Source organism: Panthera onca, chromosome F2, assembly GCF_046562875.1.
Source record: "Panthera onca isolate mPanOnc1 chromosome F2, mPanOnc1 haplotype 2, whole genome shotgun sequence".
NCBI classification, from domain to species: Eukaryota; Metazoa; Chordata; class Mammalia; order Carnivora; family Felidae; genus Panthera; species Panthera onca.
Genome location: NC_138356.1, coordinates 62478212 through 62495804, shown reverse-complemented (window position 1 = coordinate 62495804; position 17593 = coordinate 62478212). Strand labels below are relative to the sequence as shown.

At 41.4% G+C, this 17593-nt stretch overlaps 1 protein-coding gene across 5 annotated transcripts in view; it reads left to right on the top strand.

Annotated features, from left to right (window-relative positions):
- Positions 1–17593, top strand: part of SAMD12 (sterile alpha motif domain containing 12) — a 394334-nt gene that overhangs the window by 291892 nt on the left and 84849 nt on the right. For 4 of the 5 annotated variants that reach the window (XM_060611200.3, XM_060611199.3, XM_060611197.2 and 1 more), the window contains exon 5: positions 15044–15121. The exons of the other annotated variant lie outside the window; for it this stretch is intronic. In XM_060611200.3, the coding sequence (XP_060467183.3) occupies positions 15044–15072 (29 nt within the window). In that variant the 3' untranslated portion in view covers positions 15073–15121. The remainder of the gene's footprint in view (positions 1–15043; positions 15122–17593) is intronic. 5 annotated transcript variants of the gene reach the window in all.

Below are 17593 nucleotides of genomic sequence, written 5' to 3'. Positions count from 1 at the left end.
TCACAACTTGCTGATTACCCACATCCAGTGGTCCCACCGCATTTCACTCTTTGCATTTCCAATTTTTTTCTTTAAGAAAAAATCTTCAAGATTATGTCATTTTTGTCCTGGGCTTTTAGTCCCATGCCAGGCTATTTGATCCTGCTTCTAATTTGTCATTAGCATTTCTACTCAGACTTGTTTGACTTCCTGCAGATGGCTCAACCGTAGTTAGACATCCTCAAAACCTTTTAACCTTTAAGTAAATAAATGCTTACAAATATCTAAAATTACTTGACTCCATAAACGAATGCTCAAAAATGCATTCGGTTCTTATGAACATCTTTGTGTATTGTATGAAGTTCAAAATTGGTAAGGTATGTTTAGATTTGCACATTGTAGAAGCTGTAAGCTTACTTCCCAGTAGAGTCTGTGGGTAAACGCTCAAAAGCATATACAGTTTTATGAACATGCAGTATCTATATGTAATCTGTAACATTTACAAATTAACAACAAATACGTAAAAGAGAATGGCTAAATAATCCCTGACCCTGGGCTTTTCCAAACTTAATTGCATCAGAATCACCTGAAGGGTTTGTGGAAACACTGCTGAACTCCTGATTCAGTCAGTCTTTTCTCTTCTAACAAGATCCCAGTTGATTTTGACTCTGTTGATCCAGGACCACATGTCGAGAACTGTCGCCACCCCATTTCTCTTCCTGAGCACACAGAAACACTGTATTTCCCAGCTGCACTTGTAGTCGGATTGGGACAGATGGCTGCATCCAGGCCAGAGGCATGCGTGTACCACTTCCAAATCCAGCCGCAAAATTCCCAGTGTCGTCTTCTACTCCGTCCCTTCCCTTTCCTAGGCAATATGGAGGCTACGTATTGAAGATGGTGGCTTGCCAAAATGGAAGGCACCTGGATCTCTGAGTTTGTGCGTGGAGGAAAGCTGCCTTACTCTCTTAAAACTATCATGTGAAAGAGGAATACACCTCTGTTATAGCAAGTCACTGAGGTTGGGGCAGCATTGCCCCAACTACCCAAGTACACACGACTTTCATGTGATGAGTGCCTAACACTCAGGATACTTTTATTATGTAAATTTAAGTGGAGATTAAATTAATCTACCGCATACTCTCCCAATCCAACTATATATCTATATATCTATATCTATCTATATCTATCTATCTTATATATAGATAGATAGATATAGATAGATATAGATATATAGATATATAGATATAGATATTTAAATTTATTAATACATACTTAGCCTAAAGCCACATGTCAGTTGACCACAAAGAGATTTTTGCCAGTCCTTCAGATCATCTCCTAAATCTGCCTTAGTACATTTTGGGCGGGCTTCCATCTGAAATTTTCTACCTGCTGCTTCTGGAACTCCTGTATTCTCACATTCTCAAAATGGTTACACCCCCAAATCCTTTGCTTCAAATTGGATGAGACCCATGTCCTTTTCCTCTCAAAGTCCGTCACAGGACAGCTCTGCCTGACTCTGTCCTCTGTTCCTCCCATTCCTAGTTCTGCCAAGGAGCTCATCCCAGAATTTGTGACTCTAACTTGATTGAGGCAGAATTTCCCCTCAAAATTCCCCCTCAGAATTCCCCTCAGAATTTCAGAGTAAGGTCAGTGGGCTCAGAATGATTCATCTTTCATCACAGTCCTAAGCCATGAGACCCTCCAGAAAAATCCCATTCATTGATTCTACGCCAGCACTACTTTTGCTGAATGTTACCCACCCCCTTTCTCTGGACCCTGACTAGATGTGCATGTCCCCCTTCCTGCACCTCCCAATCTTGCTGGATTTGACCACTTGCCTACTTGGGTTTCTGCTGGGGTTTGGTACCCCATTTATCTGTCAGTTCTGCACAGACCTCCATGTATTGTATTGCATGACTAAAGTAGACTCTAGTCAAGCTCTTTCCCTTCTGGTATGCAGATACCATATCATTGCCCATATTAATATGTTTCCCCAACACAGAACTGGACCAAAAGCAAAGATGTCTCCGAAACATGTCTTAGGAAAACAACCACTTCACTCAATCCTTTTCTTGCAAACTGCCCCACCACTACATTACATGAAATCAAAGTCTCAAGATTCAAGAAAATAGAAGATGCACATTTTAAAACAGTGACCATTTTTCTGATTATACGAAAGCATACATTTATTGAAGAGAATCTTGTAATTAAGAAGAGTACAGAAAGAAAAATCCATCTTCGATATCAGCCTTTAGCCAGAGGTAATCTCTTACATATTTATGTAATTTATAGTTTTTTTTTTAATTTATTGCCATGCCATTTTTATATAGGTGGCTACTTAATATTTCAATCATATGTTTAGGCCATCATTTATTCAAACAATCCAGACAAATATCGCTTGTGATTTTCTTATCATATTTAAATAGCAACATAATGAACATCCCTGTACCTAATCTTGTACCCATTCCTTTTCATATTTCTAGGGTACATGTTTTGCAAGGTAATCCCTTGGTAGAAGCATCAACAATTGAGTTCAATACTATAAGAAAGAGCTAAAATGATTAAAAGTGATTATGTCTGGCAAGAAGTTTATGAGGATGGGCAGAAATGGGCAGATGAATACCGTTTTCCATTATAAGTACTACATTTTATTTTTTCTGCTTATGATTAAAAGTAAACATTGTATAGAAACAATTTTTCCCAAGTAAAACAAAATTATGCCCATTTTGAAGAGTTCATACAATATCCCCATATGGGCAAGCTGCCCTTCTGAGAATTTATAACAATTTACCCTCCCATCAGAAATGTGAAACCATTCCTTACCTACAAAAGGCTCTATAAACTAGGTATTTCTTTTTCCTTTTAAATATCTTCCAGTTAGGTTTAAAATGACATGCAATTTAAATTTGCATTTATTTTACTGATAAGATTGAATTGTTTTCCTGTCTGCTTGGCCATTTATTTTTCTCCTTTTGGCTTTAAAAGGAACATACCAAAGCTCATACATTCGATGTATGCTGTTCTGGTGAAATTAGTGACTTCAGAAGATGATGTCCTTATACCAGTGATATGGCCACGGCTTAAACATTTGGATAACTCTTTCTGATTGACCATCAGAGTCTGAGTGACATTCTTTTGGATATTCTTAGGATCAGTTACATCATCAGGTTTTCTTCTGCGCTTCTAAACCATCCATGAAAACAACTGTCCCTGGAGCCATGAGAACATGAACAGAATAAAGGCCCTTGTAAAGCACCACAATCATTTCAGTATATCTGCTATGGAAGGCTTCTCACTACCTTCACCTCATTGCAGAGACTTCATATTTAATACATTAGTTAAAAGTTGTCCATTAGTCTATATGTCTATGTGTCATGATGAAACCTTATGCACATGGCCTTACATATGGCAGACACTTAGAAATTGGATCAAGAGTATGGACTGAGCATACTTTTGACAAGAATGTCATTCATCCTACCATTTTTGTTTGTTTTATTCACTGTTCTATCCCAGATAGCTAGGAGACTTCCTAGCACAGGCCAGGTGGTCAACCAGTGTTTCTTGGATAAATGGATACATGATGAACATATAAATGAATGAATGCACAAACCAACACTTAACAATCGGACGTCAAGGCGCAAGCTTCGTTTCCCTTATTTTGTAAGATAACACATGATGGCAAGTGCTTCTGAATAACATTGGTGAGAAATACATAATAAAAGTTGAATGGCACTGAAAAAGGAACAAGCTTCAGTTCTAACCTTAGCTCTGTCAGGGAGTGGCTGTTACCTTATTCACTCCATCAGTGTTTATGGAGTACCCACGATGTGCTCTGCACTTTTTTTCCTTCAGCTCTATGGAGGAATAATTGACAGGTATAACTGCATATACTTAAAGTGTATGAAAAGTGTCTGATCATTCGATAGACATTGCCAAGGTGAAGATAATTAACATATCCATCCTGTCACTGGTTAACTCTTTGGGGGAGGGGGGAGGATTCGTAAGATCTACTCAGCAAATTTCATGTGTACAATACAGTATTATTAACTGTAATCACCATACTGTGCATTAGATCCTCAGGAATTATTCTTCTTCTAATTCAAAATTTGTACCCTTTGATCTACATCTCCCCGTTTCCATACCTCTAGTCACTAGCAACCACTTTTACACTGTTTAGATAAGTGTGACTCTTTTTTAGATCCCCTATAAGCAATACCCCGCAGTTGTTATCTTTCTCTGGCCAGCTTATTACAGTGCCCTACCTATCCATCCACGTTGTCACAGATAGCAAGATTTCCTTCTTTTTTATGGCTGAATAATATCCCATTGTGTATATATACCAATTTTCTTTATCCATTCATCTATCAACAGACACTTGGTTATTTCCATATCTTACCTATTGTGAATAATGCTGGAATGAGCGGGAGTGCAGGTATCTCTTTAAGATACAGATTTCAGGGGCGCCTGGGTGTCTCAGTCAGTTAAACATCTGACTTCAGCTCAGGTCATGATCTCACAGTTTGTGAATTCGAGCCCCACTTCAGGCTCTCCATTGACAGTGCAGAGCCTGCTTGGAATTCTCTTTCCCCTTCCTCACCTCTCCTCCCCCACTCAGGCTTTCTCTCTCAAATAGACAAACTTAAAAATTAACAACAACAACAAAAAAAGATACAGATTTCATTTCCTTCAGATACATTCCCAGGAGTGGGGTTGTGGGATCATATGGTAGTTCTATTTTAGATTTCTTGAGGAACCACCATACTTTTTCCCATTATTACCATACCAGATACATTCTTACCAACGGTGCACTGGCGAGGTAGGGTAGAGCATCTCTGGTTTCAAGGAGGGCACAGAGGCATAGTCTCCATGAAGCCCCATCAGTTGAGGTTAATTTTGGTAAAGACTGGGGGGTCCTTAGTGGCCAAAACTGCAGGGATCCTGGCAGGCAGGGCTCTTGAGGTCCTCAGTAGCAAAGGCTGCTAGGGTCCTCCCGTTGTCCCTTTCCCTCCTGGGGGGATGTTCTAGCCACGGGAGTCCCCCTTCACCCCAAGTCTGGCATGCTGGCACTCAGAAGGGCAGCATAGCTGGGGTTGCGGCCTCAGGAACACACGGAACTACCTGGGGCCTGGAGCACAGGTGTACTGGCCGCGGTGGTGGTGCTGGTGCCTGAGTTGCGGGGCTCACACAGTGACTTGGGCCCTAGGGGAGATGGAATGGTGTGCAGCAGCAACAAGGGCCCCGTGCTAACAGGGTGCAGCAGTGGCCTGAGCTGAGGGGGCGGGGGGTGCAGCACAGTGCACCCCGGGATGGCAGTGAGAGTCCCGATTCGGGCCTCAGGGGACAAGATGCAGAGCAGTAGCGGGTCGGCCCTGGTGGTCACGAGTGGCATCAGGACCCAGAGAGCAGCACACGGCAGCAGCATGACCCAGCGATGGAATGTCAGAGCCTTAACCCGGGACCTATGGTGCAGGTTGCAGAGCAGCGATTCAGCCGCAGTGGCCGTGGATCAGTGCTTGGACCCAGGACCTGGGGAGTGGGGCTCAGAGAAACAGCAGCACAGCCCCGTGACGGCGAGTCGGAGCCCCGGCCCAGGACTCGGCCTGGGGTGCCATGCGGCAATAGCTCTGGTCCCCATAGATGGCAAGGGGCTACAGTGTCCCAATCCTGGAGGGCAGGACACAGCAGCGAGTCGAGCCCCTGAGGGCAGGTCTCACCTCAATGGCAGCTCCAGCCTGGGGAGGACTCCAGGCAGCTCTTTCTGCTGGATCTCCCATTCCTTGTGTGGTGCGATTCTGCCCCCTCCCACCCCCTCTCCCCTCATGGGGGGTGGGGGGGTACTCCCTCCAGGTGCTGAGCCGCTCCGGACCGGGCAATGGGATGATGTGGGTAAAATACCTCCCGCGCTTTTTCTCTGCCACCACCTTCAGTCTGTGAAGGATTCTCTGCAGGATTGTTGCTTCTTCACGGTAGTGCTCTGCTTTCCCAAAGGTGTTTTCATCAGCTTGTACTTGTTTATTGTTTTTGTTGGGGAGATGCACCTTGCAGCCTCCTAGCCCGCCATCTTGCTGGCGTCAGCCTTGCCGTGCACTGGGCTGAAGGCCAGAGACGCCCCTGGGGTATGACCTACAAGCCCTGTCCCCAGGGAATTTACAGTCTAGTGAGAGACAGACAGTAATCAAATGTTCCCGGATAAATAGGGAATGGCAGACATTGTTAAGTGCCTGGCATATAACGGGTTCGCCTGGCCTGAGAGCTCAGGGAAGCCTTCCTTCTGTGACGAAGGGATATTTGAACTGGATAGTAAGGCAGAAGGAACATTTTGAACAGAAGCTCAAAGACAGAAAATAAAAGCCCTGTGCATTGGAGAAGCGGACGACAAATGACTCTAGGGAAGCACAAGAGAGGGTAGAGAGCTTTGAGAGATGAAGCTGGAGAGGTCTTTGTTGCTCTTTGCTCTGTGATGAGGGAGAGACACACGGACCTTTTTTAGGGACATAGTACCAGACAGGTTTATTGTGAGTAGAAAACATACGTGTGCACCTCTTTGCTTAATGTCTGATATGACATTAATTAAACAGGAAATGTTTGGTTATGGTCACTTTCTTTTCCTCTTTCTTTCTTTTCTTTTATTGCCTGTCTTTTGAGTTCATTACGAACAAGAATTTGGTCTTCTGTTTCGGTGGATCCCCTTAGTGCCCGTGCTGGCTGTGAACTGCTTGGTAAATGCTCAATACATGACAGCTGGCTTACCATTATTATTACTAAGCAGTCCTTTGTATGCTAGGATTTTACATATATTTTCTTACTTGGGCTTTTTCTTAATAAAAATTACTTTGGATTTATAGTAATAAATTGAGTTTCTGGCATCTGATACTTTCATATGTGGAATTCTGCATCTTATCCACTGATATTTGGGGTTTGTGTCATTTGGACACGGTTTTATTTTCCAATAAGTGGAGTATTGGTTATTTCACAGCTTCAAAGCATCTCTAAGATTTAGAATGATGAAAAATGTAATCTATATATATTGAATCGCAACATGTATTTTGCATCAGAGCATTTTTTGATAGCTATTAGAAAAGTGTATAAATACAGAGATTAAATGAATGCATAAAAGAAAAATATTCTTTCACCAATAATTCGCTGCTCAAACAACAAAGCAATAATTTAGAGCTCTGACCTTGTAATTCAGCTGATTAGAGGAATCTAATTCTCTTTTTATTTCATGTTATGTTGTATCTAATTGATGGAGAAGTCTAAGTGAATCAATATGCCAAAAATTGACCTGGACAGACTCCATTTCTTTTGTGTCTGGATGACTCGTGTGCCCTGTCTTTCCAATTTTCAAGAAAAAAAAGTTTTCTTTTTTATAACTGCCAAAACTTCAAAGAAAGGCTGCCTCTTTCTCTTTCTCACATAATCACATGGTAAAGTTTCTGCACCCCAGACTTTGCTGACAATCTAGTGACAATACACAAAATGGGATAGAATGCGCCCCGGTCTCCCTTAAGTGGATGAGCCTCAACAGTTGTAAAAACCCCCTTTTAACCAGATCTGTGCAATCTGACCCAGCCCAGTGCTCAGAGAGCAGGTCAGAGGGGAAGGTACAAAGCATCACCTCTTGATGCGGGAGCCTACATGGTTCTTTTCTTTTTCTCCCTGCTTATTGATGGTAGATACAAGATAATATTTACACTTCACACATCACCCACCAGGATTTATTGTTGTTACCATCTTTTTCATCCTTCTGCTTTTATTAAGAAGTCAAGTTCCTATTTATCTCACCTCTCGGTCCCTCTTGCACATCCGGTTTTGTGCACTGGCCTATTCATAAATTATTAACGCACAGTGTAAAAAGCCATTCTGTTTTTTTTTTCTTTATAGAAACAGGCCCTCCTGACTTGTAGCTACTGGTAATTTTAGCTGAGCTTCGGGGTGCCTGAAGCACGCCCCACTCTCCTGGTGAAGAAAGCGTCTGAAGCTCTTCTTCTGCTAGTGAAACAATTAACTCTATGTTCCGTTAGGCAACAGCGGTGCTCACCTAGGTCGGTTGTATTTGTTAAGCCGGTGTCAGTCTGTTCAGCCTGCTCAGCTCAGGGGGAGAGTCAAGATGTGTAGCCGGGCTCCAGAGATTTGGGGTAGAAATGAAAAGATTTGCACTCATCGAACAAGAAAATGGCATTCCTGGCTGTCAATCTGGAAGGAAGCGCTTTTCTCTCCAGTGTTGCACAGCAGGCCCTGCTCATGTCCCCGAGTGTCAGCTCACGCCTCGTTGCTGAGTGAGCATTTCCCCCACCTAGCCTGTCAGGCAGACGTGTCTGACATAAAAGCAGGCTATCATCGGACTGGGAAGCAATGATGCCCCAAATTGGGGGCCAGTTCTGTTCAACTGAGGAGATTGTGCTGAATCTTACCTTGGTGTTGGGTTTATTACCAACTCTGACATGTGACTTCACTGCCCAAGAAATCACAGGTCAGAGTGGGTAGAGCTGGCTTGAGTCTGGAGACCTGGTGAGGGGCACTCCATTTCCCCGCCACGAGCCCTCACCTCTCCCTGCAACACCTCCTACATTGTTGAGGACCTGAGTGTGCCAGTCGAATGGTTGTAGAGGGAGTTGGGATGGCTTGAAAGAACACGCTTTGAGCCCTATGGGTAGAAACTGTCATCAATTGGGACCCATGATCAGATTGCATATTGGGGGTATTTTGCATTTCACATCTTCAGCTGGCTTCTAGCTGCACACATCTGGCTCTGATTTTCACCAAAGTGTTAAAAAAAAAAAAACTGGGCTGTGGTAATCTAAAAAAGATATAATTTCCTAAGATAAATCTGCTGAAGAGAACATGCATTTCGAAACCAAATGTAAATTGACTTATATGTTTTCTGTTTTCAGCTTTATATATTGGCTTTTCATCCACAAATACTGATTAAATGACTAGAGTGTGCTACCACTAAAGTGAGCAAAATACACATTTTTCTGGCCCCCAAGAATCTCACCATCAAGGTAACATTCGTTTCAGTTATCCTGAATCATCAGACTTGAGTGTGTCTAAATCCATAGCCTTAACACTTTAAATCCACTATTTTACCACATCTAAATACCTTATAGCTCTAAATTTCAGCATCTTGTGTGTTAAAACAAGGGGAATGGGTCTGTGTAGTCCTTAAGTACCTGGGAAACATTCGGCTGTCCTCTGCCATTAGTACCTGTGGGTTCTTAAGGCTGCTTAACATTTCTGAGTTATGAACCCTGAGTAAGTATAAAATAAAATATTGTCCACTTTGCAAGGGTTTATGTTTTGTGTTTTTTAATGGAATGAAGATTCAAGTCCAGCCTGGCCTAACAGTATTGCAAAACAGAAGTAGCTATTGTTGTATTGTTGCTATTTTTTTTTCTGTGAATCTGTAAATACTGCTTTTGATCCAAGGATTCCAGAATGTGTTTTTTTAGATTTACCAAAATCCCCTGATTCTGGCATGCTGCAGTTTATACTAGGCAATAGAATTGGGATGCTAAAGCATTGCTCTGTCGCATTTTTCTTCTTTTATAGACTCACATGCAGGAGCACAGATGAAAAGGGACACATATATTCACTTACGCCTGGTAAAGCAGGGGCACACTTAGGATCCATTGTTAGGTGCCTAAGGAGTTATCATCAGAGAGTCAGCTGTGCCAGCTTGACCTGGCCGTGGTGACTTGCTCCATGCTGACAGATTCTGAAGCCACACTATTGTGGTTTCAAGAAACAAAACACATGACAGTTTACATCCACCTTTTATGTTCCTCCAGCTTTTTCTTTCCATGTTAGAAAAGTGACAAAAAGTTCTTTTTTCAGGGAACTAAATGGTAATAGATGATAATCAGGTAACTTCAGGAAGTTAGTAAATATTTTCTTTCAGAGCCAAGGACACGTGAAAATCAGGCCTCTGAAACATCAGCCAGACACTGGAAACTCTCGTGATTTAGTTTCATTAAAGATACCAAAGAATAATTAGACCATAAGGGGATTTCTGTTTTCCATTCCCCAAAGACTATGATTAGTAGGTGACTTTCCAGGTCATTCTTTTTTCCACTTCCTGATTTTCCCCCTTTACGAAAATTGTTTGCTAATGATGGGAACAAATAGGTTGGGAGTACTGAAGCACCCTGAGCGATATGGGTGGCCCGGGTGTGCTGGATTTTCATTTTCATCCAGTAGACCTGGGCTTTCCTGCAGGCCCAGATGGGGACTCTCTTTTCTCCTCGTCTAGACAGCCAAAATGATAGAACTTGGCAGTCTTTTCTTTGCATTATTAATCTTTACAAAAAAGGGGCAGGGTGGGGAGTGGGCACTTGGGTGGCTCAGTAGGTGAAACTTCCAACTTCTGTTCAGGTCATGTTCTCACAGTTCGTGGATTCAACCTGCATGGGCTCTGTGCTGACGGCTCAGAGCCCGGAGCCTGCTTCAGATTCTGTGTCTCCCTCTCTCTCTGCCCCTCCCCTGCTCAAGCTCTGTCTCTCCCCAAAATAAATAAACATTAAAAAAAACATAAAAAAAAAACATTAAAAATACCATACATTAAAAAAATGTATGTTTAGAGATAAAGTGAAGTTATTTTATTTGTTAGTGTCCCTAACACATAGACACAGGGAAATACTGTCACAAATAGGGAAAGACTTTCAAGGTTTTCACTGTACTAGGAACTGTACACAATTAAATTGAAATTTAAATATAAGCCAGCATTTCAGTTAAGCTGCTTATTAAAATAATTAGGCCAGTGAAGCGAGGAGCATGTAAGCCAAGAAAATTGTGAGGTTTGGTTAAAATGCTCTCACTGTAGGTATATACAGAATTGAATGAGAAAGTTGTAAAGCCATTGGTTTAATAAAAACTGTTCTACACTAAAAGTCAAAAGACAACCAGAAAAGGACCAAATAATTTCTTTTATATTTATAAATTCATAGTAATAGAAATCCTGAGTTGGCAGGGATTTTTGTGAAGCCATTTCTAAACTGGCCATTACCAAGTTCCTGTTTAAAACTTATGTGTGCCTGTAAGTTTTACTTTTTGAAAGATTCCCTTTACAATTTGCACTTATTAAGTGCCAATTAACTTGATTTCCCACTAAGTAAAACCATGATCCTCCAATTAGAGTATTGGATCAGCATGAAATAACTAGTGTTACCTCTTTCAGTTAATACAATTTAAACAAAAAGCAAATAAATGTGACATTTTGATTATCCTGTGTAATCTTATTATGGGTAAATGTATGATTTTTGTGAGTCTTCTTCTGAAAAGCAAAAATAGGGCAAGGAGGCCGACTGCCACCTTTGAGGGCTACAAGTTGGAAGCCACTGTCTGTTCCAGCCCCTTTATTCCACGGTGGGTTTAATGGCTCAGCCTCTGACCATAAAGTGCTGCACAAGGTCAAGGCTAAAATATAGTTCTCCCTATTTTTTGTCTAGCCCTCTCTTTGCTAAACCATACAGCCACTTTATGAACTTGTGAGGCTGAGAAGTTTTGAGTGCTGTTAATTCCAAGATTTTAGAAGTACAACTGCATTCGAAAGACCATAGAAATAGCACTGTGGTAACCCATTCTGTATTCTGGATTTCTCATTAGATTTTCTTCGTATCAAATTGGTCATTTAAAAAAAAAAATGTGGTCTCATGTGCAATGCCGTTATATAAGGACCATAATTTCTACTCGGCTGCTCCACTGTAAGAGTTAGCAAATCATTGAATCTTCCTTATTTGAGTCCTTTAGTGTGAAAAGTGCCACCCTCAAACCCTTCTGTTTGATCATATAATCAAGTAAGACCTGGAAGAGCTCGGAAGACCTCTCTCTTAAATGAATAACTGCGTTAAGATTGCTTCTTTCTGATTATAGCTACATTTCGAATCCAACTCTGTATTCTGGGTATCACAAAGCAAGCTCTGTATTCTGTGTATCACAAAGCAAACTCAGGTGTGCTGGTGGGGATTTAATAAAGATTACGTGAAAATTATTTGAGCAGTACTAAAGTGCGGTTAGAACTGTGTCCTTTCATGGGGCACCTGGGTGGCTCAGTCAGTTAAGCGTCCAACTCTTGATTTCGGCCCAGGTCAGGTTATGATCCTGGGTCATGAGATCAAGCCCTGTGTTGGGAGCCTGCCTGGGAGTCTCTTGCTCTGCCCCACCCCATGCACATGGGCGCTCTCTCTCTGTCTCTCTCTCTCAAAATAAATAACCTTAAGAAAAAATAGAACCGTGCCCTTCCAGAACTTTAGGGAGAGTAGGGTTGACATTAGAAAAGTCATAACAGATAAAAAATATAGTGTGGCCAGGAATTAGAGTTGGTGACAGCAACTTAGGGAAGTAGCCACAACCCTGAGTCTGGTTAGCACTATTGTAGGCTAGGACATCATAATGAATGGCTGGTCCATCACACCTGGCGACGTCCTATTTTTAGACCACCTGAGCATGCCGTGAATGTGTGGAAGGCTGCCATTGCTTACTAAAGCCCTTTGGAAAGTGTGGACTCACTGAATGCCACACAGGCCCCCTCATATCAGTCAAGTCACATTTGGAAAACAGAACCTTTAACTGCCTGCCATTTTGAGCTCCTGCCACGGAGCCTCTATCCCTAGGCAGCTTCAGGGGGACAATTGCGAGATCTAGCGGGTGTCTCTGTCAACCTATCCATTAGGAAAAGAGCAGAGTCAGATGTGATATATTAGATGGCCCTAAGATGGATCGCTCTGAAAAATCTCATATTGGCAAGAGTAATTCAAGTTGCCGGGAATCCAAAGTTTGCCATGTGACGTCCCCAGAAGTCTGATGAGGTTTGACTGGTTTACTCTGCTAAATGAAACTGCTGAGATGGCTGTCACGAGGTGATTAATACAGTGCATAAATCTTAACTATGGGGAAAAAAGGAGATGAATCAATGCGTGCATATATTGGAAATGTAATGAAGCCAAATTGAAGCTACCAGGATTTGCTAATATATTACAGAAAAACAATATCGTGGTTAGTGTTCCTCCTTGGTTGGTCTCCTTTTGAAAATGGCCAGGAAGACATGTTTGGTTTTATTTTTTATTGTTTAACGCAAGACACCTGAATTGGCAACAGAACAGGAGAGTAATAATGACATAGTGAATATGTGCTGCTGGTGTTTACCATTCGCTATTTATTCCCACCATGTTAATGGAGAAGAAAAAAAGAAAAGAAAGAAAAAGATTGGCTCAGGTTCCCTCCAAGCTGCTATTGAATGCTGTTAGTAATCATATACAAAGTTTTGGTAGTTTTCAGAGTAATTAGAACCCCAGAGCAAATAAACACTAAATGAGCTCTCATCTTTGAAGTTATTTTTTTTTTCCTAACTAAATAGCTCTGTTCTGCTATAATTATATACCAGTCATTATGAAATTAAAAATCATTTTAAGTGATTGGATTTTTTTTAAGAAGCATTTGTTTCTTGCTAATTATTATGAACTAATTGTACTTTATGATGGTCTACAAGAAATCTGAAATCACTGCCTTAGAGCCCCAGTCCCCGGTGGTTGCAAGCTGCATTCCAGAAGGAAAACAAGTGATGAGAAAGAAGGTCCATGGCCATCAAAATCTGAATTTTCAAAACTTTGAAAATATCTGACTTTCTGAAGGTCATCCCAGACAGCACGGGGTGATGGCCTAAAAAAATTTTATTGTCATATGGACCTGAATTTCATTCATTCCAGCACTACTAGAAGCTAACTATGATCTCTGGCATTTTAGTTAACGTCTCTAATCCTCAACTTTTGTATTCGTAAATGGGGATGATAATACCTACCTAAAGCCTTGTTTTCAGGATTAAAGATAATATCTATAAAACTTTTAGCACAGAAACCGGCATCGTAGTAACTATTGTTATCACTGCTTATCATCATTTCCATTGTTATTTTTGTGATAGGAAAATTTACTCCTGCTCAGAGGCCAGAGCTTGGTCTTCAGGACAGGTAGCGCGTGACGTCCTGTGATAGTGTTTTCAATGGCAAGTTTGGATCTCTCAGGAATTAAGGGATTTAAATGTTCGGCAATCCAGAAAAGCAGAAGTTTTCCATGTTATTTTCCTATCCTTATGATCCAAGGCCAGAGTAAGCATGGGTAGAAAGTGTGACTGTGCAGACTGTATATTTATTAGGGGCTTTCTCATAAATGAACAAGTTCTTGAAACCCCACCCATTCATAATTTCATGAAGATCCATACTTTGCCAATACCTCCCTAGGGCAACAAGGAAAACAAAAGGTGTAAACAGTAGTAATCATAAATTAAAACATCAAACAAAAAAACCCCTATAGATGTATCACGAGTGACCCTTTTCCCCTAGTCCTCTCTTTTTTTTCTTTTTTCTCTTTTTTTCCATTTATTACAAATTAATATCATGAGTTATACAGATGAGTAAAAACTGGGTACCAGCTGATTCTGTCAGGAGGCAGGGTGATGATGAATGTCAAAGTTAGGGTTTCCCTCTGACTCTCTGCATTATCCCAACTCTTTTGATAGATAAACTATTTCATTTTACTGTCCTTAGGTCTTTTTTCTGCCTGTTCATTTTTAATTTTGCTGTTAGTTTAGAAAACATTCTTCCTTCATTTCTTGGTTCCAGATACTGAGTTTGCTGAGTGTTTCTTATTTTCTAGGCACAAGGTGCTTCACACATGTTATCTTAAATAGTCTTTAAGTCAGCTCAGTATTAAAGCTGAGAAAAAAAAAATGCAGGGTCATAGAGATAGTAAATGGTAGAGCAAAAGTTTAAGAGGGTCCTTTCAGACTTGTGAAGCCAGGCTGCCTTCCTGACTGTATTCAACGTGGTAGGCACAGATTGGTGATTTCAGGAATACCCACCTAAGAAACCAAATTCTGATTCTGAATATAGATTCTGTGATGGACACTGAGACTGTGGCTTCTTAATCTGACCTATCTAAACCTCTCTTACCACTCTCAAATGGAATCTACCTAGTTCTTCTAGTGCATAGGTTGATTAAGAGTCACAAATCCACCTGACACACAGGCTTGCTTCCTTCCTCCCTTGATCCGTCCCCTTCATACTCACAGCCTCCTGGTCCACCACCCTGGATTCCTAGTTTAATGGAGCAGGAGAACTCTGCCGGCTTATGACACATCGCCTCAGGGGTAAGAGAAGAAAATGTTCTCATCTCTGTGGAGTAAGGGAGTGGTAGTGTTGGCCTTTATTACATTTCTTAAAGATACTGGAAGGAAAAGGCTGGATGGATTTCACAAAAGGGAAGGAAGACAGATTGATGAGAAACAGGAAACAAACCACGTACAGACATGAACAGTCCCCAACAAAGACAAGAAAATTGCCATCCCTAACTGCCTCTTGGACAGAAAAGCCCAACACATCTTTCTGACATATGCTTGCCCCCACCCACCAAACTCAAGCATCAGTGTTGTACAACCAGCCATGCCCTGTCTTTCTCCAGGTATCAAACGAGGGTTCCCAAAGGGTCTTCTACAATAGCAGTAGAAGACTTCTACAATAGCAGTTACTAGCAATTGTCATATACCCACCCTATGCCACATACTGGACTAGGTCCCATTCAGTCTCTGCAATAATTCTGTGAAATTGGTAAATTATTCCCAGCTTACAAACAAGAAAACCAAGGCTGAACAAATGTCAGCGAATTGTCTGCTGCCACACAATTAGAAAGGAACAGATCTGGTATTGAAATGATCCCATGTTGTCTCCAAATTCTGTGTCCATTTCCACTATGCCATATTATCTACGCAGGACAGTGCTTCAAACATGCCATTCTAGGGGTGCCTGGATGGCTCAATCACATGAGTGTCTGACTCTTGATTTGGGTTCAGGTCACGATTTCTCATTTTGTGAGTTTGAGCCCCACATCAGGGTCCTGGCAGTAAAGGTGCAGAGCCTGCTTGGGATTCATTCTCTCTCTCTCTCTCTCTCTCTCTCTCTCTCTCTCTTCCTCTCTCTGCCCCTCTGCTGCTTGTTCATTCTCTCTTTCTCACTCACTCACTCAAAATAAACAAACTTTATTTTTTTGATAAACTGTAAAAGAAAAAAACATGCCATTCTAAATTAATAGGTCTTTTGGAAGGATGATAGTAGAAAGGGGAAAAGGGTCTGGGCACCTGGGTGGCTCAGTCAGTTAAGCTTCCAACTCAAGTCATGATCTCACAGTTCGTGAGTTCAAGCCCCGCATTGGGCTCTGTGCTGACACCCTGGAGCCTGCTTCGAATTCTGTGTCTCCCTCTTTCTCTGCCCCTCCCTGTCTTGTGCTCTGTCTCTGTCTCTCAAAAAATGAATAAACGTTAAAAAAAATTTTTTAATAAGAAAGGGGAAAAGGGTTTTCGGAAGTTTGTTGATGCCACAACCACCTGAGAAAATAGCATTGGTTTCTTGTTTTTTAATGGCAACATTCCTAGTTCATTAAATACAACAAATTCAAGCTGTTATTTGAATTGTTTAGCTTTTTCTGCTTACCTACTTCTTTAAAAAAAAATCCTGTGTTCTCCCAAAGTTTATATGATGGCTATAATATGGGCACTATCAGATTTCGCATGGAAAGATTCAAGACTCATGAGCGCCTGCTGCAAAATTTGGGCAAAATGGATTACAAAACCCCTCAGAATTGTGAGGTGTCATCTAGAAGTCCACCCATGCAGCTAATATTCCAGACTCCTTCTTATGACCATTTCTGAACAAATATGACTAAAAGCAGAGAAATCAAACAGGAAATCAGGAGGAGGCTGCCTGGATATAAGAGGATAAGGCACATGTGTGCTAGGGCAACACATAATCCACACTTCTGAACCTACACAGAAATCAGAAGAAACTTTAGCAAGGTCACTTACCTGTCTGGGATCATGTAGTTTCAACATCACATGACTTTCTATCCACGACTTTTCCAAGATTCTCCTATAGTCTATTTTCTAGAAAACAGTGATGCCGAGTATATAGTATGTCACCTCTAGTAATTGCAAGGAACTTAATGAATTTTACACCAGCATTTACAGTCAGTCTGGATGTTTCATTTTTGTCTAGATAGTAAAAAATGTCCTATGGGTGAAGTTTGGAGGGAACAGGGGTACACCAGGAAATCACAGGCATTCACGTGTCAGCCTAACTATGTAGATGTTCAAAGCAGGATATGTGGATTCTTGTCCAATTCAGTGGGAAAATTTATAGAATCTTGCCACTTGAAGGGAAGTTAAGAGGTCATCCTAGCCAGTCCTGCCTCAAGCAAGGTCCATGCCCAAACTGCAGAAGACAAGGGGGTTGGCTTATTGTTTCATCTATCTGTAAGAAGTGCAGGAAAGTTGGAGCTTTCTTCATTTTATCATAAAGGGGGCAAAAAGTGACTATCAGGTTTGCCTATAATGAATCTAAAATAATATATTTGGAAAGGTTTCATTTAAAGAGCTTAGTAGAAAATTACCCATTGGGGCACCTGGGTGGCTCAGTCAGTTAAGCATCTGACTCTTGATTTCAGCTCAGGTCATGATCTTGCCGTTCATGAGATCAAGCCCCAAGCCTGCTTGGGATTCTCTCTGTCCCTCCCTCTCTGCCCCTCCCCTGTATGTTCGCTCGCGTGTGCTCTCTCACAAAGTAAATAAATA